Raw genomic sequence first — 20,702 nt, forward strand, 5'->3', positions numbered from 1 at the left:
TAGTTGTTTGTACCTCTTGACAAGAATCCAGCAGAAAACAAGCATTTGCATTTTTCACTGTCTCATTACCAGCCTTTTGCTTCTCCAATGTAGTGCTAAAGTGATCTGTTCAAGTATATATTGTTTAAAGTATTTGACCTATTTTAAGTATGTCAAGTGTTCTCATAGTTTTGACATTTCTTCTAATATGCGCATGTGTGTGACAGGTAGAATGCCCCCCCCCCCCAGCTTGCTCTAAATTTGAAGTAAATTATATGATACATGTAACACAGAGGACTATAGAAAGCTCTGAGGTAGCAGCAGATATGGATGTTGATTAAAGTATTTGAAAGCAGCAGCTAACAGGCAGTCCTTCCCTGAAAAGTACAGTACATGAAGATGGCCAAAATTTATGTTGGAAGGAGTTTTTTTCTGTCCAATAGAATTTGGTTAAATCCAGTGACAGAATAGGTGTCCGAATGGGGAATGATATTTGCATAATGCAGGGGAGACTTCTTACAGTGAAACTTGATAGAGCCCTAGAAGAAAAAGAGGTAGAGAGTTCAATTAATGTTCTGCCAGATTTTGAGCTATATTTTGCTACTTGCGCTAAATAGTGCTTTAATATATAAGCAGCCATTGGACATGAATAAGGATAGAGGAAGTCTTCCAGGACAGTTCTAATAGAAACGGATTTAAGTTAAATCATTGCTACGAACAGCAGCAATAGCATGATTTGAACTAAAATCACTTTAAACTCTAAAGATTGGAGTATCTAGTCAGTGCTTAACTTGGTACATGTTTCCTCCAACTTGTAATAACCTCAAAAACTTATCTACAAAAGGAAAAAAACAAGGGCAGGCACAAGCCGACTGGTAACCACAGAGCAACTCAAGAGAGAAGTAAGTGTGGGTTGTGAATTGTTTTTAGTACTATTATGCATGCAAGTGGGAGGTGAAATACTCCAGGGTTGCTCCCAGAGTTGCAGCACTCCAAATCCTCTATCCTGATTAGTCTGTGAATAGTTGTCTGCACGGTGAAGTTAATGCAGGTTTACTGAGATATTAATAAACCCAGTAGCTTTTCCCAAATAGACACTTATTCATGTGTTCACCTGTTGTGCAGCTTCAATTTCCTAAACAGAAAAAATACCTACTACAGAACAGCAGAGACCGTATTAGAATCCTTTGCGCTCTGTTTCTAAAGCACAGAGTTTTGATCAGTTTGCTTCTGTGACAGATTAAGGAGAGTTTTCATGCTTAGTTAAAAGTCTCAACTTAGACCTGTGTTTAGCCTGACCTATTTGTCAGACTTTGCTCCTTGCATATATCTAAGCCAGTGGAAAAGAGGAAGACTGTAGCTTGATAGCAGATTTTATGCTGGTACTGTTACAGGATGGTGAACTCAGTCTAAGCATGCTGCTCACTCAAGTGTGTGAGGTGTGTTACCTGTGGGAGAGCTCTTACGGAAGTGATGCCACAGCCAAAGAAACCGTTTTCCACCTTGTAGCTGCTGTTCTGAAGTACTTTCAAGCATGCCAGCAGGGACAGGTCTCTCCGTAGTCCCCCTATGGTAACAGGTGCAGCGGACAAGACAAGACCCAGAGGCCAGAACTGAATTACTGTACTGAGAGGCCAAGTTGTTTCCAAAGGGCAAGGTGAATTGGCTGAGGTCCCCATAGCTCCAGGGAAAAAGGCTGCTTTTTCTTCACCATCATCCAGCTCTTCTGCTGCTAACGCAGTCATTTTTGTCTGATGAAGACATGCAAAACAATATGCTAGAACACAATATTTAAAACTGCAAAACTAAGTTAGAGTCTACACAAGAGGGTACCTTAGAGGATAAGACAGTATTTGGGACATTGTCCACTTGATCAAGATAAATAGGAGAGAGTTCATTCTGTAGCCTTTACACTGCCACCCTGCAGAAGCAGCCATACAAGACTGGAGTCTGTTTTCTGCTCTTCAACTTGAGAAGAGTTTTCTGGAGACCAGACAGTATTGTTTTTGTACAGTTACTTGACAGAGGTAGATTCTTTCCCAAACACCTAAAAAGCCACTCAGTTCAGTGCTTTTCCTTACCAATGTACTTACTTTCCATCTCCTCCAGCCATGCTTTATAACATTAGCAGCCCTGCGCATCCTTCGGAAGCGATTCTTGGCTAACCAGGAACGAATAGCTGAAGATTTAATTAAGAGAAATCTGAGTACAAAGAATCTCAGAAACTGTCGCACATAATGGCACTTAAACTTTCTCCATGTCTAATTAGTATATTCTCTGCTGCCACTTTAAACAGCAAGTGTAACTGGAAATGTTGCTGGTTGCATCATGCTTAACTGCACCCTATCGAATTACCTGCTTGGATGACAGTTGCAGACCTTCTCTCCTTTGCTAGTTTCTTCTGTTTAAATCTTCTCCAGCAACACTGAATGCAAAATGCTTTCTCATTTAACACACGTACTCTTCTAGCTTCAAGTTGCTCTAGCTGCATTGGGGACACAAGCCTGCAGTTAATACTCTGGAACAGAGTTGTGTTCACCCTTCTACGATAATTTGGTGTTTGTCAGAAAACCACATACGCAGCAGCAATTACTGACTATGTATTTCAATTTCCTAAGACTGCTGAATCATGTTTTAAAAGTGAGAGCATTGCATTAATGCTTATTAGCTAACATATCAAATTAAAATGAAAGCATAAATATCTGAGGGCAAAAGTAGAGTATTGTGGGGGGGGGGGGAAAGAGTCTCAAAGTCGCACTAGCAGCTGGCTTAAAACTAGCTCTGTTGAAGGGTGTACTTTCATGGGTGCATCCTTCAGTATGTAAGCTTTGTAGAAGTGCAAAAGTGCCTTCATCTTCAGGTTTTCCACAACGAACGTGCTTAGGCCAGAGCAGCCAAGTCTGTCAGCTGAAGTTAGGTAAAGCTGGAATCTTTACTGGAACTGAGAGGATACTAGCGACGCTAAATACAAGTGCAGCTCTGTGTCCATTAACAAGATCACCATTAGACAGTCTGCTTCAGTTGGATTATGATGGATGGACATAGGTTAATAACTTGAAGGAAAAATGCCAGATTCTGGTCCTATTGAAATTATCAGGAGTGTAGCCTAACGTCATGATGATAATCATCTGTGCCAAAACTCTCCGTTATGCAGGTATGCTTCAGAACTCTTAGCCAAGGAAATACCATTCTTACCACGGAATTAGTCATAAATACTTTAGTTTTGCCACAGTACACTGAAGAGTTCTCTGAGCTGTTCCCTCTTGGCTCAGTGGTAGTTTGCTCCATAACCACATTCTGAAGGATGTCGTAAATAACAGAACATGATGGTTTGTCATCATCCACTTCCGGAGTCTCACCTGCAAATGAAGCAGTGAAGAGAAGGTATCACAGAACTTGGAAATTAGGATCAAATAACTGTCTTTATGTGGAGACTTCTTGGCCTTTTATGGAGTATACACCTACAAGGAGGGGAGGGGGTGGTGGCTGAGATATTACTATGCTAGTTCTAGCTATGTTTAATGGAAAAAAATGTAACAGCGAGGATTTCACCATGCGCTAACAACTAGAAAACCAGCCTAATGTGTTTAAATAGGACGTAGTTTGGTTGCTAACCTACGTTGTCTTACCACCTCTATTCTAGCATATTCAGAGCAGCATGGATAAGAAATCACCTTTTGGGCAGATGCAGACAATGAAACAGACATAAGGAGGGCTCAACTGTTCTTGCATTGTTTAAAGCATCCTATGTGGAAACATTAGAAAGCAACAGCAGAGCAATTAAGAATACACTTGAGTAGCTCAGTCCTAAGGAAATCTAATGAAATACCCAAGACTCAAAGCTATTGGGAACAAAGAGCAAAAAAGTACGGGAACTAGACTCACGCTTTCATGTACTGTAAAATACAGGAATAGAAAAGGAAGGAATGCAGCCACAGTTCCAAAGCTTTCACACGGTGCCAGAAGCAGCTAAAGGAATCAAGGAGATGTACTAAGCAGGAGTTTACTATAGCAACCAGGGGTTATTAAAACCATTTCTGGAAAATATACAATTTTTTGTGCATTATGAGACAAGCAGGTTAGACAGATTAACCTACTTGGAAATAGAGGCAGACATAATTCAGACCTGTCCTTCAAAGAGATTATGGTGTTCAAGGCAATGCTGCATGAGTATTCTGCATGCCCAGTGCAGGAACTTGATGGTCTTTGTATCTTTCCATCCTTGATACTGTTTGCTTTTCTGCTATAAATACTTCTAAGGAGATGAGAGCATTTTAAGGCACTGAAAACAAATATAAACAATTCTTGCTTACACAAAAACAACTGGTGACTGTGATAGTGTTCATGGGGCTGCTACTTGGAACAAAAAGCTTATCCATATGTCTAGGAAATTGTTTTGTATATTTGTAGCTTATTACCTGATAAAGATAAAAAGGACTAGTAACCTATCACAATGGGGCGTTTCAGCTAATGGGTTTATAATTGAGGGAGAAAGATATGGTGTGAAAGTAATTTTCCAGCCTATGCTTGGTTACGTCATTCCACTCCCCTGATTCAAAGTAGTGAGCAAGCAATACTTCCTCAAGGTGAATAGATTTCCACCCACATATCTGAAATAGTCTAATACCTGCCTCCCACACTCACGGGTTACTGAATAAACCTATTAGGTGAAGACGGGGTTAAAGTAGGGGAGACAAGGTGAGTTGCAGTAACTTTCAATATTAAATGTAAACACTTGAGCTCCTTCTTTCAGGGGTTCATGCCAAAGATGTTACCTTGTAGAATGGATTACATTTTTTTTTAAAGTCCATCCTCACTCTTGCTTTGGAAAAAGAATCTCATACAGAAGTTTGCAAAAGGTAAAAGAAGCAGAAGAATAGCAGCAGAATCCGAGTAAGCTAGAAGGTCAATGTGTTTGGCAAGAAAACAAGGTGAAAGAAAAAAGAAAGAAGAAATATAAGCAAACAAAAAGGTAAGTGGCTTTCAAGTTTACTTAGGAACCAACTCTAAATCAAATTATATTGGGGGACCCCAAACACCAGTATAACCCTAATCGTTCTACCCAGGATGAAGACAGAAAAACAGTAAGGTGAAATATTTGCAGACTTTCACTGTTTAAAGGAGCCTGCTCTAAGCACGAGGCAACTTAGAAAGTGAAGTGGGTGAAAGATTATAAAAAATATTTTAAGCTTAGGAATAATGGTTTCTGTAGTGCTGAATACAGTAACTGCATCTGATCTATGCCGTATCAAGTTGGTGCAGTGATATATTTTACTTTATAGCAGAGGGACTATCAAAAGAAACATACCTTTTTTCTTGGCAGTATGATAGCTGCTTTTATCGCACACACTGTTTTTACTGGACCCACGTGATTTTCTCAGTATTTCGTAGCGCTCAATGAAACTTTGGAAGGAGACCCTGATAGCCAAAAGTACAGTTAATTTTAGGCGAGTACCATTTATTTACTATGTAATAAATAACTTCTCCTTTGAGGGGAAAAAACTGCAAAATGGCTGCAAAAACACAGCACACAGAATGCAAACAGACTTGTTTGCCTGTGTAGTCACCAGCATGTAAGACACTATAAACTTGCTAAAGAAATTCACGTATTGCCTAACACCAGCCAGTGACATTTGCCTGTAACAGAGACCCGGCAGGAATCATTTTTGTTCACAATAACAGCGATCTTCACTCCATCAGTACTGAGCTGTCCAAAATGTGACTAGCTTAGGCCTTATTCCTCCATCCTCTAATGTTGGTCAAACGTTAGTTAGTCACTCATAAAGCCTAGTGAGGTGACTGACTCGGATGACTGGATTTCCTGCTCTTCTGAATAGCTAATACCCCAGTAATTACTATAGAATTGAATTATATAAGTCACTGCTCAAGAAGTTTGGACTTACCTAATAGGGAAGCCAGCTGCACTGATGGTGATGGCTTCTACTATTCCACATGCCTGAAGCTGGCTGAGAACCTGAGACATAAATTGAGATGGTTTAGGCAAACTCTGTCTTATTCCTTGTGGATGCTGCAAATAAGGTCTGCACGGGTTAAGCTTTATCCAAGCCATGCTCAGCTCAGCAACCAAGCCAAGAGCTTGGCTGGTGTATACCACCACAGCGGCAGTCAGTGTACAAATGGAGAGGGGGAGAAGGTAAATTACGCAGCCACTTAACTATAGCCTTACGTAACACTGGCAGTAGGGTCAGGGCAATGCTAATATGCAGGGACAGTCCTCTCATGCCCTCTCTAGTGCATGCAGCAGAACATGGAAAGCCAGCTGGTATTCTAACGCTTTCTTGCATGCAATCAGCAAATCCTCAGCGTGTTTAAAATTAATGCGGTGCTTTCTGAGCTGCTTTTTTTTTTTTTTGAACGATGAGTTTCTCTTTTGTTATAGCTTTAGCATCTGCTGCTCTGCTCCCAAAGACATGCTTGTCAGCTGATCTCATCCAGCTTGGCTGTCCTCCCAGACCAGACACCAGGAGCAAGCAAAGCTGTATCATGGGCACACACTGTGAAGACCTATGTGTGACTGGCACTGCTCACCAGTCAGATTACCTTTATCTGCTTGAGGGCTGGGATGCTAGCACCCCAGATAACCCAGGAGCACCATAAAGAAGGTTTCTCATACAGCAAGATTTAAGTTGCATCTGGGAGCGCTTCTGGGAAGACTAGCTCTGTTCTAGAGAAGCATCATCAGTGATGCTGAAAGAAAGTTTATCTTGAAAGTTCCAAAGTCGGGGGGGGGGGGAAGTGCTGTAAAAAGAACTTTGCAAGGGAATCAAGATCATACAAGACCCGACGCGAAGCCCTGCGCAATGTCTATAGGAAGCCTCCCACTGACTGAGTGAGGAAAGGCTTTTGGAGAGTTACCTCTTCTCTTTTAAAAGTCATTGCCCTGCAGTCAGCATTAGGCTTGATACATCTGATATAATGAGGTGCAGTGCTGTTCAAGATCTGCATGAGATGTTCAAGCGAACCCTGTAGAAAACAAGCATGGGTATACTTAGTTATTCCTTCTCCACAGATAGTTTAGCTAATCAGTGGCCTTGTATCAAAACAATGAGGCTGTTTTTTGCAAGGATGGTATCAGCTGGTCTTTAAGACCAGCTAGAGTGAAATTCCACTCCATGGATGCATTTTTAAAAATTGTTTTTGGAAGTGGATTAAAACTCTAAACCTAGAGAATCAAAGGAGTCTAAAGCTATTTCAGTTTTATAGCTGTCTCATTTGATAACATTTATTTATGGAACTTGGCCCAACTAAACTGTTTTCTCACCCAATTAGGAAGACAGCAGTAGAAAGCAGAAAGTTGAATAGGACGTACCTTGAACTTTGACACCACTGTAACAACAGCTGCCCTGTTCTGGGTTTTGAGGTTATTTTCATTGCTTTCTGTCACAGGAAATAATTTTTGAAGCAAAGGGTCCTGAGAATTCTGCAAAACATGGACGAGCTCTGGTGGAATGGGGTCCTACAAACACAAGCATGATTCATTAGTATATGGACTAAGGCAGAAAACTGTCACCTTTGAAGATTAATATTTCACACATATGGATTGAATAATAATTATTTCAGACATTATACTTCTGATGTCAGTTTTGATTTAACCACAGGTGCAGTTTCAAATCTGCTACATTCATTCATAGTTAGATTCAGGAACAGAAAATAGGCTTTGGCTGAACGTTTACCAAGTCTAGTTAAATGTACGACTGCTACTGACGTTTTTCTCGTTATGCAATTTAAATGAGTTAGAAGTCTCAGGACTAGTTTACTCCTGATAGGACAGTCTGCAGCAGACATCAGAGTGTTTTCCTTTTAATTAGGAGAGGATATTTCATTGCATCACCATAATACCATTTGCTGTAATTCCGGGTGATGTCGGAACTGAAAAGGGATCCTCTTATTTACGGATGATCACATTTGTTTCTCAGGGGGCACAAGGAAGGCCAAAACTTATATTTTCTGGTACTTTCAGGAGAAATTTCAATAGTCAAGTCCAAGCTGCTGTTTCTCATAAACTTGTATTAAATTGTATGGCCAACTAAGTGCTATCTTTATGGTTATATGAATGTCCTGATGCCATCAACACTTCTGCATTATCTCAGGAATGGAAGAAGCCCTGATTTGGTGATACATGACTCACTTAATCCTTAGCCTAAAGGTCTGCTAACAAAATTCTGTTTTACATGTGCTGGTGATGGTTCATTAAAAACCAGACCAAGAACATTACCCAATTTTACACTGCCTGAACAACTTCTGGAGCAGGATGAGTATATCCACTAAACATCGCTGAATATACATTTCAGTGCTGCTTTGATTTAAAACTGCTTTTTGGGCTGCGTGCTTTTTTTTTTTTTTTTTAAATCAGCTTATTCTAAAAAACACCTACCTTATTTTTCTCTGCCATTGCTGCCAGCTGATAGCAGACTTTGCCAGCATAGTGTGAAATAATAAAATTAGGCTTCTTGCTAAACTTGTTTTGACTTAAACATTGGTTATTAGACAAGGCTTTCTCAATCCGAGTTTGAAATAGGTCAATGTTAGAGGATCTATTCAGACGACACTCCTGCATAACAAACAAGAAAAAATTGAGGCATTTGCTATTTGCCATAAACAGCTGTCTTTAATAATTAACATACAAGACATTTTTACTTAAAATCATAGCCATTTTACTTTTCTAATGACTCCTGTTATGCAGGCCCTGAAATACTGTGAAAAAGCTAAAAATGTTTAATGAATTTGCTATTCTGAAAAATAAGTTCTGCAGAAGTTTTATAGCTGACAAGTTTTGTACTAATTTAGTGCTAATGTTTTCTTTGGTAGCTTGGGAAGTGGGGGGTAACTAGGTTAGAAGCATTTGGAGTTTAGATCTGCACTTACCTCATTCAGCAAAGAAAAAATGCTGAGAGGACTGCCCTCTATCAGATCAAGGCAGTGCTGGTTGTCCTGGTAATTTACGAAAGACCATTCTAGACCTTCAGCTGCATATTCCTCCTGAAGCGAGAGAGAGAGAGACTGGATATTCTGCAGCAGAGGGCACTAGAGCACAAATAACTGTATACTTTTTTGCAGGTTGATTCAGTTACCGTTTAACAAATTAATCCCAGATTCAGCCTACTCATCCAAAACGCAGCTCAAACTCAATGGTAATCTTGAGTGGGGAAAAAAAAAAAAAGAGGATACTCTGCTCCAAGTAGCCTTTAGGTAAGTAGCACCAAGATCCCGCTGGAACAATTTGTTTTAAGTATTTGGGAACTTCACAGATTTATCAGCCAAAGTTGGAAAGATGCTTTATGGAGTAAACAGAGGCTGTACTGGTTTTTCCCTTGAGGGGCAAGGAACACACAGGCCTCCTTTCTTAGTTTAGGGCTATGCCCCAGTTTAACTGATACATGCAAAGCTTTATTAACTGAGTACTGTTTACAACAAAGCCTGATCCAGAAAAGGAAGGGGAGAAAGATATTGATTGAAACAACTTGTACAATATTTATGCTGAATTACAGAACAAACTGTCAGGGGTGTTTAGGCAAGCGCAAGCTCTAGTTAGTTATTTTAAGTCTCCTGCCAAAAGCTTGCTCAGCACAGCCACTAATGGCATATAAGTGGTTTGGCACATACCCAAATAAAGAGAGGTTAGAGTAATTGGGAGGGATACTGTAAACAGAGGTCATGAATCAGTTTCAAGGAAAGTAATTGTGCGCTTGAACTTGGTTTCCATCTTCACTGACCATTAACCCTGGGCGTGCTTAGGAGGGCAGGCAGAAAAGAAGGTTGGGCATAGGAAAGCACAAATTATGGTCAAAATGATACTTATCTCCTCAATAAATTGATACGACTATGCTGTGAGGCAGAGGGGGGCCGTCATCCCAGTGCCATAAAGAAAATAATTTCTCCGATTCCAGTTAATGGCAAAGAGCATTATGGTAACGTATGCATAACGTAGAAGAATTCAACCAGGACTGAACTACTGCTATTAGACTGGCAGTCCAGGCCTGACAGGGACTTTGTAGCTTTCAGAGCACTTCTCCTAACACAGACAGATACAGCAAGAAGGATTATTCAGATGAGAACTGGAATTAGCAGCATGTGACCAACTAGGCAAGAGACTGCGATATATTTAGCATGGTCCAAAGTACCTTCCCCGCTGTGAAACAACACAGCTCGGGTACCTCCTCATTCAAGAATAAAAGCTAATGTGATGTATGTCTGTCTTTAAAGGTACTAGCATAACAACTGGATTTATGAAGCTGTTCTCCTGTGCCAGAAGGCCTTCACAAGATACTGCATTCCATTTATGTACAGGTTACAAGGCCTGGCTGGGCTCTCTGCCTTGGAAGTAAGTTCAGCTCTTACATTTAGGCACTTTGTATTCGGGGAAACAGAATTACCATGTTTATAAGCAGCAGCTTCCAAGAGAATCATAATGTAGGCTACGCTCACCTCAAGAGATGCCCATTTTAGTTTTATGTGTTTGGCTCTTTGAGGGAAGCCAAACAATTGAACAGACCACAGAGTCAATGGAGTTCTATAATGGGGAGGATTTCTAGTACCCTAGAAGAGTGAACGGCCTCCACCATCTGCCCCACGCTCTATTCTTTAAACAAGCAATTTTTACTGACATCCCACTGACTTCTGTGACATTATTTGCTTGAATGAGGGCTACAATCTGACCAGAAGCATAGAAACAAAATTCAGAGACAAAATATTCTGTTTTAAAATTAGCTATTTAACATCTGATCTTAGTGGGATATTACCTGTTGTGCCTTCAGATAGTGTGCTACAAAGTGCTGCTGTAGTTTCTCATTGGCATAATTAATACAAAGCTGTTCCAAGTTGTTTTCAGGGAAAGATTCAAAACCATAAACATCCAGCAAACCTAGGAGGAATATGGGAAGATAGTGCATTTTTGTCTAGGGGTAGCTTGAAGGACTTACGTTTACTCAGTTAGACCAGGGATGAATAACTGTACCTATGAAGTTGGTCCACGCCAATGGATCTGCATAGATGCTTTCGTTGATGACCAAAACAAGCCATTCAAACAATCTGCAGACAACAACAGCTGCATTAGTTGAAAAAGTCCTCACTTAAAAATGAGTAGTGCTTCTTTACTACTGCTTTTACCAGTATCACGTGGAAGAAACAGAGTTACGACATGCTCCTGGCTGACACGAAACAGCAGTTCTCTGAAGATCTCATACATACTGCAGCTATGCTAGTATCTGTGACTGAATCAAGGGTGCGGGGAGAGGGGAAGGGACAGTTATGCTATTACTATGTCCAAGCCAATGCCAGGAAAAGAAACTTTCCCTGGCCTTGCTGTTACCTCACAAAAGTTATATGGATTAGCACAGCAGCCTGGCCCATGTGCTCTTACTTAGCATAGATCACTTTGGCCAGGCAGTCCCTCCTAGTCTCACATTCAGCTCTGGAGCATGGCTTCTTGAAGACTTGTTGTTGTTTTCCAGCAGTTATTGTTCGAATTCTTAATGCTTCTAGCAGCTCCTCCATGGGTATCTTCAGTAAATCTCCAGTGGTCTTCACAAAATCTTATTAAGATAATAAAATGTTGCAAGATTATCTGAAAGTATCAAATGAACGCAGTCCCTTTATAGTTCTGGAAGGTCTAGAGATGATACCAAAAAACTGACTCTTCCATGACGTAACAAACTTAAATGGGGGATATTGGATATTTTACCCAAACTTGAGAAAAAGTTTTGCAAGACTAGCTTCTTAATTTGGATGTACAGTACCCCTAGAAATGCAGGTTCTCTATTTGAAATGATACAACAGTATCAAAAAAGTCTGGAATTTGCCACACCAAAGTAGGCATTTTTAGACAATACTCTTTAAGTATGTCTTTGTTATTTTTTCACCTTTTTGAGCACAGACTTCTAAATCCTCACAGAGGACACAAAGCAGTGATGACCAGATAAAAAGGAATTTGTGGGATAGTAAAAGAATGTAATTTCTTCATAAGAGGAATATGTATTTGCTAACAAAGCATTTTAAGATCTTGCTAACATGAGCTGTACTCGAAACTGTTTGAATATTGAATAGCGTGAGTTCAGAGCATATGAAATAGTAGGAAATCTTACTGTTTAGACCAGGGTTTTAGTTCTGAAGGAAAATTAGAGCCATAAACCTCCTGAAGATGCACAAAACAACCCTATGTTCTATGCTCTAATATAACAGACTTGCTATGAGTAAGTGGAATTCCAGTGTTTAATAAGAAAACTTCTGAGCCTTAATTTTAAAAGCCCTGTTCTCCACTCTGGGTCAGATTTCTGGAAGTCTTGTGATGTCAGTGTAAGATTACAATCAAAAGTAACAGGTCTACTGATAATCCCTTCTGAACCGACTGTCTAACGTTGCAGTTTCCTTGATCTGTAACGGAAGAGTATCACCTCTCAGAGCAGAAGAGCCTGAAGTTTGTGTTTGTGCAATACATTGAAACCACGAAGTACTGAACAAAAACACACTTAAATTTTGCTCTGCCCACCACCCTGCTAGTCTCTTATCAAGCCGAAGTGTGTAGTAAATCTTTCCTTTTAGGCAATTTGCAGTAAGATAACAACAATCTCTGGATCTCGGCATGTTTGGCGCCTCACCTTTGGCTTTGTTTTCTAGTTCACAAGGCTGAGATTCATCCACTGAATTAGAGAATTGAACGTTCCCAAGATGGAGAAGGCCTGACAATACCTAGAACATAAACAATCATTTAATTTTCTAAAACGGAGCTCGCCTTCAAGGCAGCGTCCTTTCAGCTTTCCCCTTTCCACGTGAACAGGACAAGTCAAAACATTCCTACAGGGAAAATGCAAGTAGATTTCAAGCTTCTAGGTTAATTCCTAATCTTGCACAACTATTCACAGGTGCTGGCTTTTAGTTAAAAACTAATATTCAGTTAGCAATCTAATGTGTAGCCGCAGGCCCTCAAGTCAGGATCACTGCATCTGGTATCAAATGACCCATGCTCTGTACATTGACACAGATTTACTGCTGCAGAAATCCCATATTAAAAAGAAAGACATCCCAAACATCATCATCAGCTTCATAGTGCCTGTGCTGCACTGTACCTGACCTTGAAAACATTGTTCTGTGTGGAGTGATCAATGCCCAAGTGAAACATTGCATCTCTGGTCACCTTGAAGCAGTCCTCTGAAAAGCCAAACAGGTGTTATTTAAAAGAAAGCCATGCACAAAAACACAGGCATGCAGAACGCTACGCCACATCCGGTTTAGCTAGAATTATCAAAGGAGATCAAGGAAGCCAGATGCTTTTTTGGTAAATTCCAGAGTACAAGCCACTGACTTACTGCTGACTCTGTGGGTCTCACAGATGAGGCAGCAGGTTGCTGAAGCACATCAAAATTTCAGACAGCTTCTAAACATAGCCCCAGAGAGATGCAAATGCTCTAGGCCAGAAACCGCTATTTTAAGTCAGGTGAAAATTCTTAATAGTGCAAAATGAAACTTATACAGAATCAGATTCATGCAGGTAGCTTTGCAAAATGTCTGCTGTGGCCACACCAGGAGTCAGTTGGCTGACCGACTTGGGTCATGCAGTTTAATGTGACAGACACATTTCTGCCCATCCCCACTTTAAAGTTACAGTGGACCGTCTGTGAACCTAATTTTTACCATCTAAGTTTTTTTCAGAATTTGGCAGCCAGCGGTAGTCAGCCCCTTCAGGAAGGTTCCATTCCAACCTCTCTTCTGCAGTGGCACCTTTTGTGATCTGGAAACCGAAAACAAGGTAATGACTGAATTCTGCCTTTGGTATTTACATCTCACAGAGGATTAAAAATAGCGCACTGGGAGCATGATTTAATTTGAAAACATGGCAGGGAGTAAACAAACAGGAAAACTGTTAAATATTGGAAGGCTCAACTCTGCTAAATTTGGTAATTTCATCCCCACTGTTTGTCAGAAATATCTAGAAAAATTAAGTGACACAAACCTGATAAAAAATATAAAAATTAGAAAAATTAAGTGACACAAACCTGATAAAAAATATGAAAGTTTCTTTCACTGGGGGCCTGATAGGCAACTCTGGTCTTCTCCAAAAGGAATGTCTGAATGGAAGCACTACTCAGATGGTGGAATCTAGAGAAAAAAAGATTGAAGATTTCAACTAAATTATCTCAAAAATCTGATAGGTATCCTATTGTCACAATACAGACTGACTAGGAATGTTCCGCGGTCCACCTTCAGTTTTGTGCAAGTTTATTGTAGTTTTATTTAGAATTCTTAAACGCAACTCTCATTTTTCATTGCTCTCTTTTAAAGATCAGGATAAGTGCTGGTAGAAAAAAAGAAATAATAACAAACTCAGGAAATGAATGCCTGCCCCAAACAAAAGCATGTTCTGAAGATAACTCCATACCCAAAATATTCTATAGCAGACTTTTGAAATAGGTTTGTAATGATTTAAAGAAAAAAAAAAAAACAGATAAGCATTTTACACAGTAGTTATTACCTGTCTAATTGAAGCTGGATATATTTTCCAAAACGGCTACTGTTGTTATTCCTCAGGGTACATGCATTTCCTGTGAAGTTACCAGTGACAGATACAGTGTGATCAGAGTGGTTTTGCTCTTACATGTAGGACATATAGACATTAAGGGCAATTTGTATATTGTTTCAGTATTTGAGGAGTTTTCTTTTAAGGAGAGGAGCAAGACATAGCTTAGACTTATGCATTAACAAAGAAAATTCCTACAGTGGCAATTACTTCTCTCTGCTGTTAAAAAAGCCACATATACCAAATGCTTCCATGACAGGGTTGGAATCCAAAACTCTCTTCTCTATCCTTTCCACCATTTCATTGCCGTTTGGGGAAGTAACTGAAGCAGCAACAGTAGCATAAAATTTCATAAGGCAGCGAGATGTCCAGGTCTGCAGGAGAGAGAGACGTGACAATAGACAACTTGTTTTTACCATCTTATTAGTTATGTTAGTTAGTAAAACAGTGCTGGCTTCTAAGAAAAACACAGTATGTGGCTGGCAATGATACTAAAGAGAGTAACTATATCAGGTTTATAGCTCCAGTTCAGCAGAAACTTTTTGTGCATATGCTTATGTGCAACATTTAAGTGCCATTGGAATATGAGTACTTTACTGAATGGCAGTTTTATCAAGATGTAACCATCTGGAAGCTCAGCTAGAATTAACAGCTAGTATGTATAAATGGACTTTGAGCCATTAACACTCAGGCTGTTCTCGTTCTGTTCTCAGGCTTCAAAATATCCTTAAGTATTTTGCTGAATAGAGAGGCATCATTGCAAAAGGGCCTAGGATTGGACTTGAACTCCCCCACCTCTTGTTGGTCTTTACACAGGGTTCGCTGAGACCCATACTTGCTCCCTAACGGACTGAGACTGAGTAGCAGAGATTTCCCTCAGGTGATACAATTTCCATTGAATGATTTGAATCTAGCCTTCCTAGATGTTACAGGGGTGGCCTAAAGAACAGTTATATTAGGTACAATCTATTTGACTGCAGCAGTCACTTAATGCTTTACACATATTTCAAGAGAGTCTTGCTAGAATAGACTGGCTACGTGCTCTGTCAAGAGATTTTTTTTTTGCTAGCTCACCAAAATACTTTGTACCACTGAATCTCAAAACATAAAAGCAATGTCAGGAAAACAGAAAAAAATCTCCTTACCTTCCCAGCACCACTTTCTCCGCTAACAATTATAGACTGGTTTATGGGATCTATCTGGCTTTGGACATTTCTGTAGGTTTGCTCAGCCACTGCAAATATGTGAGGTTTTAAATCCTGGCAGTAAAACAGAATATTTATATTTAAGAGACCAGTAATGACACAGTTCAACAGCAATGGACAGCAAAGGTCCTCTCACATCTATCTGAAAAAGAGTATTGCTTATATAGCAGTACTCTTATTTCACTAGAAATGGGTTTTATCCTTTATTATGGGTTTTTATTATGGCCTTATTATGGGTTTTATCCTATTATTTTGTGAAGAACTTGACATCTTCTGAGTTCTGCAGATGGACCTATTTCAAACATAAGGGTTACCTGAGGGCGAAGCGCGACATGATACTCTCTCATAAGCTCAGGTGAATAGAGGCAGGAGATAGACTGAAATGGATTTAAAGCCACAAGGCTGCAGCCAGCATTTGTATAAAACAAGTTTACTGCATATCTTGCTTGAAGACATTTCAGAACTGAAAGATAAACCTTCTATTAGCATCTTTTGAAAAGTATATTTGTCTCTTCTTTTCCCTATTTCTAACAAAAAACTTCAGATATGTTACCTATTAGGTTTAATAGAGAATAAGACATTAAGCAAGAGAGTAATGTATGTCTAATATACATAATAATGTCTTTAAAGAGTTGATCTTATTTTTTAAAAGCTTAAGGCATCTGTTAATTATTTAATTCAATAAATCCTGTGCTTCAACAAGGTTTTACATGATCAGCCCTAGACAGTAAATCTGTTCTTTTGCAGAAAAGACAGAGGCAAGAATTCTCCATACTGCACTATGAACAGGCCTTAGTTTGTCTTAACAGGGCCTTCTTTAAAAGTAAAGTGAGAAATTCACATTTCAAGACCAGTTTCATGGATGTATTTTGATCTAAGTCAGAGCCTCATTTTCTGAGCAGCCTGAGACATCTAGAAATAAGATATGCTCATATAAAACTGAACTGCAATCACAAGGTCATGCATGAGTCCTTCAATAGCACTGATTCTTAACCACCCCCTGGTTGCCTGGACTAATAATACAAACGTGAGTTCTGCATGCAGAGCTTGCTGAGAGATCAGTACAATTAAATCTACAATAAAAGTGCTGATAAAAAGAATCAATCAAGCCAAACATGCATTTCTAAGCTGACTTTAATGGGCTTTGAATCTTTAATTACTGTGTTCATGATAATATTAACACGATGAGAACAGTAACTACCATACGTTGATGGCCACTAGGGAAAGTGACTCCTCAGGAGATGCCTCTGCTGGCTGTCTGCTTACCTGTTGTACTTGTCACCGGATTTACTTTTGTTAGGTCGTCAAAAAGATGCAGTTTCTCTTCATCACTGAGAAAAGCTCTAACTTCTTCTTCAAATGAGTTGCTGAGGTCACTCTGAAGGACAGAGTCGTCTTTTTGGCCGTTTACCTGGAAAGGACAAGAGAGATTAGCACCAGTCAAAGCCTGAATGCAGTCGGATTTTCACCTTGTCAACTATAGTTTATAGCTCTTCTCCCTCTTCCCAATAACAGCAGTTCAGTCTCAACAGGAATCATAACTTAGTATATTTGAGCTACTCTTCCTCTCAGTTTGAAAGCAACGAACGCCTTCCCCTGCCCCTGCCTCAATGCTTCCCAGGGCACGTTCTGTATTTAGAAAGGTATTATCTGGCATATGAGAGATGGCAGGCTGACAACACCATTTGTAAGCTGAATTCATCCCTGACAATTCTGGTTGCAAGGAAGGGCACTTGGGAAGAACATGTCCTTAGGATCACGCTACCTGGTGTGTGGAATTTTACAGATCGTTCAGCACAGACACACTTATACAATGTTCTTAACCAGTAGATTTCTAAGCCTCTGAATGTCATCCATTCAGTACAAACACTGCCTTGAGCAGGGGGAAGCAGAAAGGACTGGCTGCAAAGGCTAAGGCAGAGCAGAAAGCTACTGTGGTCCAACAGAAATGCAGTTTTCCTCGGAGAGACCTTCATTTTTAGAGCAGAGATTGATGGCCCCAAGCGTGAAGTTGCAGAGTGTGCACATGTCAGCCAGGGAAAGAAATGGTGGCATTATAATACCTGGCCTGCATTAGGTGAACATTCATCCCCTTTGAATGTCTTTATGTATTTAAATCCTAGCCTCTGGGCTCCCATGTCCTTGACAATATTAGTTGGAAGGACGCATTCGTTGTACAAACGTAATGGAAACTTTAGCCAGCAGAGAGATTTCAGGTCCTGCTTGTCGTTTTTTGGGGAGGGAGAGAGGGGCTAGAAGTGAAAATTAAGCAGAGAAAAGAAGCCAATCCTGATTTTTGTATTCTGGATATTCCTTTTTTGTTCCCCTCCTCCCTGACAGAAACTCCTTCAGAGTAACCCTACTCATTTGTATTTAGTATCACAAATTCTTTACAAGTTAACCAAGTCAATGAACAGTGTCACCTTGTTTATACAAAAAAAAATGCTCAATTCAGATAGCAGCATTTCCATTACATGAGCTAAACTCATTAATAAAGGGGAAAATGTACTGTAAAATCCGTAATACCTTTCTAAAAAAAAAAAAAAAAGCAAGAATAATAAACTCATTTAGGAGCTTTGTATCTTTTGCAGAGAGCATAAGTGGCTCATTTCCAGTAATACAAAGTTTTACATAGCAAAGACAAAATGCTTAGCAACACAATTAAGTGTCGCCATCAAAGTGATTTCTGTTACTCTATTCTGAATGAACATTAAGAAGCTTGCTGCTTTCACAGAGAACAGGCATACAGAATTATAAAGTACTCCACGGACAAGATCAATTTTTGCAAATTACCCATTCTTCCTCTGCCCTCCAAAGTTTACTGTGTTAGGTTTACACCAAGAGAGTTCTTAAGAATTCCACTGTGCTATTAATATTGCAAGACCTGAGAAAGGGCTTCCTTTTGCTGGCCTGAACCCATTTGTTCGACATCCCTTGAGATGTTGATCGCTTAGCCAAAAGAAAAACAAAAATTAAAAATACAATCACTTCTAAAATACCTGTACTGTACAGCTCATGCATCCATTAATTTTGCTGAAAAGATACCCTTAAGAATGTGCTACATGTATTAGCACTTGCCCAATTAAAGCCAATGGCACAGCAACAACCACTGCTTTGTTTTAGTAACACAACTCAAAACCACACAGTTAACAGGTCCAGTTTGTCATTGGCAAGCTTACGGAGTAGTGCTGAATATACACTAGTAGTCACCTTGAGCTTGATGGCATGGAAACAAGCCAAGAATTCTTTCCTAGCAGTAACATTTAATTAGGACATACAAATCCTGGTTTGCTTTTACCTGCTTTGGCATCTTGGCGATTCCCTAATGCAGCATAGGTGAGCATGCAACTCTGTGAACAGGAACACTGGACAGCAGAGTTGGTTGAGCCTTTACTCTGGGGTGTCTCTTTCAAAGTAGACTGAAGAGCCCTTAGATTAAAAAAAAAGGCATTTAGAACAAAATACCTGCAAACATATCATTTTGCAGAGGGTTCCATAAGCGCAGTCCAAGGGTTTAACAAGTTTAACTGATCCAGTGTGGCCTAGGTAACACTGGGGCTAGTGAGCCTACCCATATTATCAGAGGGATCATACATGGTGTTTGTCCCTGTAAATGAAGCTTATTTGGAGGAAATAACATACTTTTCTTTACTGCAGGAATAAAGTACTTTGTTTCTCTTGAATTAATAAAGCAAGGTTTCCTGGCGAGAATTTGCAGCTTAGTTTTTGTTAAATTCCTGCTTTTAGGGCAAATAGGAAAAATTTGTGCGTCTGACAGCATCAGCTAAGTTAGTGTTTTTGGGAAAGGTGTGACGGGCAGAAGCTTCATATGTCAGTAGAAACAAGACACTCTTGTGTGCGTCTGACTTTTTCATGCTTCCTCCAAAAAAAACCCAAAAAACAAAAAACCAAACCTCCCCCCCCCCCCCCAAAACCAAGATCCTTACCTTTTGCTTCAAGACGAGGTGGGTCAAGCTCACTTTCTGAATTCCTGTGCTGGAAACGAGAGATTCCTGTCGCCCAGCCGGGGAGAATTTTACCTTCAGTAGTGGAAAAACACCCTTACTTACCTGGCACGGCAAGGGTATTTAGAGAGACTACGGTGATGCCCGAGCTGAAACGCACAGTGCTCGGGGCACCCGCCGCTGTCGTGAAGACCCTGCCTGCCTTCTAAGGGCTGGTAATACAGTTATTTTATATATATATATATATATATATACACACACACATATACATATACACCCTTTCCTCGCTGAGGCGTGGCTGGGGGACCCTGGGAGAGAGGCTCTCTGGGCAGGTCCGACCCGTCCCTCTCGCTCGTGTCAGGCCGCTCTGGCTAGGCTGCGGCCCCCCCGGGCCCCCACCGCGGCCCTCGAGGTCAGGGCAACCCCAGCCGCTGCCGGCCCCGGCCCCGGCCCCCTCCGCGAGGCCGCGGCCCGTGGGCGCCGCGGGAACCGGCGCGCGGCGGGCTCCTGTCAGCGGCCCCGCGCCCCTGGCGGCGGCTCCCCTCAAGGCGGCGGCGGCGGCGGCGGCGGCGGCGGCGGCGGCGGGCAGGGCGCACTCACCATGGCGGGCGGCGGGCGGCAGCGTGGCTCCGGCTGCGGAGGAGGAGGAGGAGGAGGGGCCGGGCGGGAACAGCCCGTGGTGAATCGGCCGCGGCGGACAAGCAGGCTGCGGCCGCGGCCGGCGAAAGTGCGGCGGGGAAACGCAGCCGCCGTTTACCTGCGGGCCGGGCCGCGGCGCTGCCCGGTGCGGGCGGACGAGCCGGCCGTTCGCGGCCTCAGCGGGAAGGCGGCGTTGAAGGGGTTGGACCGCGGCGCGCGGAGCAGCGTCCAGCGGCGGGACGGAGCTGGGAGCGCGAGCTGGAATGGGGAAAAGGCTTAAAAATTGGAAGGCGAACCGTTAACCTCCGCCCGGCGCCTTGAGGGCCCGTGTCGCGGCCTGCCGGCCGCCGAGCCTCCGCCTCACGGAGACGTCGAAGCGCTGCC

The 20,702-nt window shown here is 41.3% G+C and overlaps 1 protein-coding gene across 5 annotated transcripts; it reads right to left on the bottom strand.

The window, feature by feature from the left end:
- Nucleotides 1-381: 381 nt before the first annotated feature.
- MYO19 (myosin XIX) lies at nt 382-20,519 on the bottom strand. 5 transcript variants are annotated; one of them, XM_068909652.1, is made up of 26 exons: nt 20,280-20,519; nt 19,662-19,754; nt 19,013-19,143; nt 16,981-17,125; nt 16,029-16,177; nt 15,655-15,768; nt 14,751-14,883; nt 14,465-14,534; nt 13,989-14,091; nt 13,627-13,723; nt 13,067-13,143; nt 12,594-12,684; nt 11,360-11,531; nt 10,955-11,028; nt 10,740-10,861; nt 8,866-8,979; nt 8,375-8,551; nt 7,310-7,456; nt 6,856-6,963; nt 5,883-5,953; nt 5,288-5,397; nt 3,175-3,338; nt 2,335-2,464; nt 2,073-2,158; nt 1,428-1,730; nt 382-518 (listed from the first exon to the last, which is right to left on the bottom strand). In XM_068909652.1, exons 3-26 carry the CDS (start codon nt 19,022-19,024, stop codon nt 390-392), a joined length of 2,898 nt encoding a protein of 965 aa, XP_068765753.1. In that variant the 5' UTR covers nt 19,025-19,143; nt 19,662-19,754; nt 20,280-20,519; the 3' UTR covers nt 382-389. The 5 variants fall into 5 exon arrangements, 4 of the variants coding, with proteins under 4 accessions (XP_068765753.1, XP_068765754.1, XP_068765756.1 ...); XR_011134805.1 differs by lacking the exon at nt 382-518 and adding an exon at nt 1,813-1,962 and having other exon boundaries at nt 1,632-1,730; nt 20,280-20,347; XM_068909653.1 differs by lacking the exons at nt 382-518; nt 1,428-1,730 and adding an exon at nt 1,746-1,962 and having other exon boundaries at nt 20,280-20,347.
- Between the last annotated feature and the right edge of the window lie 183 nt (nt 20,520-20,702).

Source organism: Struthio camelus, chromosome 16 (assembly GCF_040807025.1).
Source record: "Struthio camelus isolate bStrCam1 chromosome 16, bStrCam1.hap1, whole genome shotgun sequence".
NCBI lineage: Eukaryota > Metazoa > Chordata > Aves > Struthioniformes > Struthionidae > Struthio > Struthio camelus.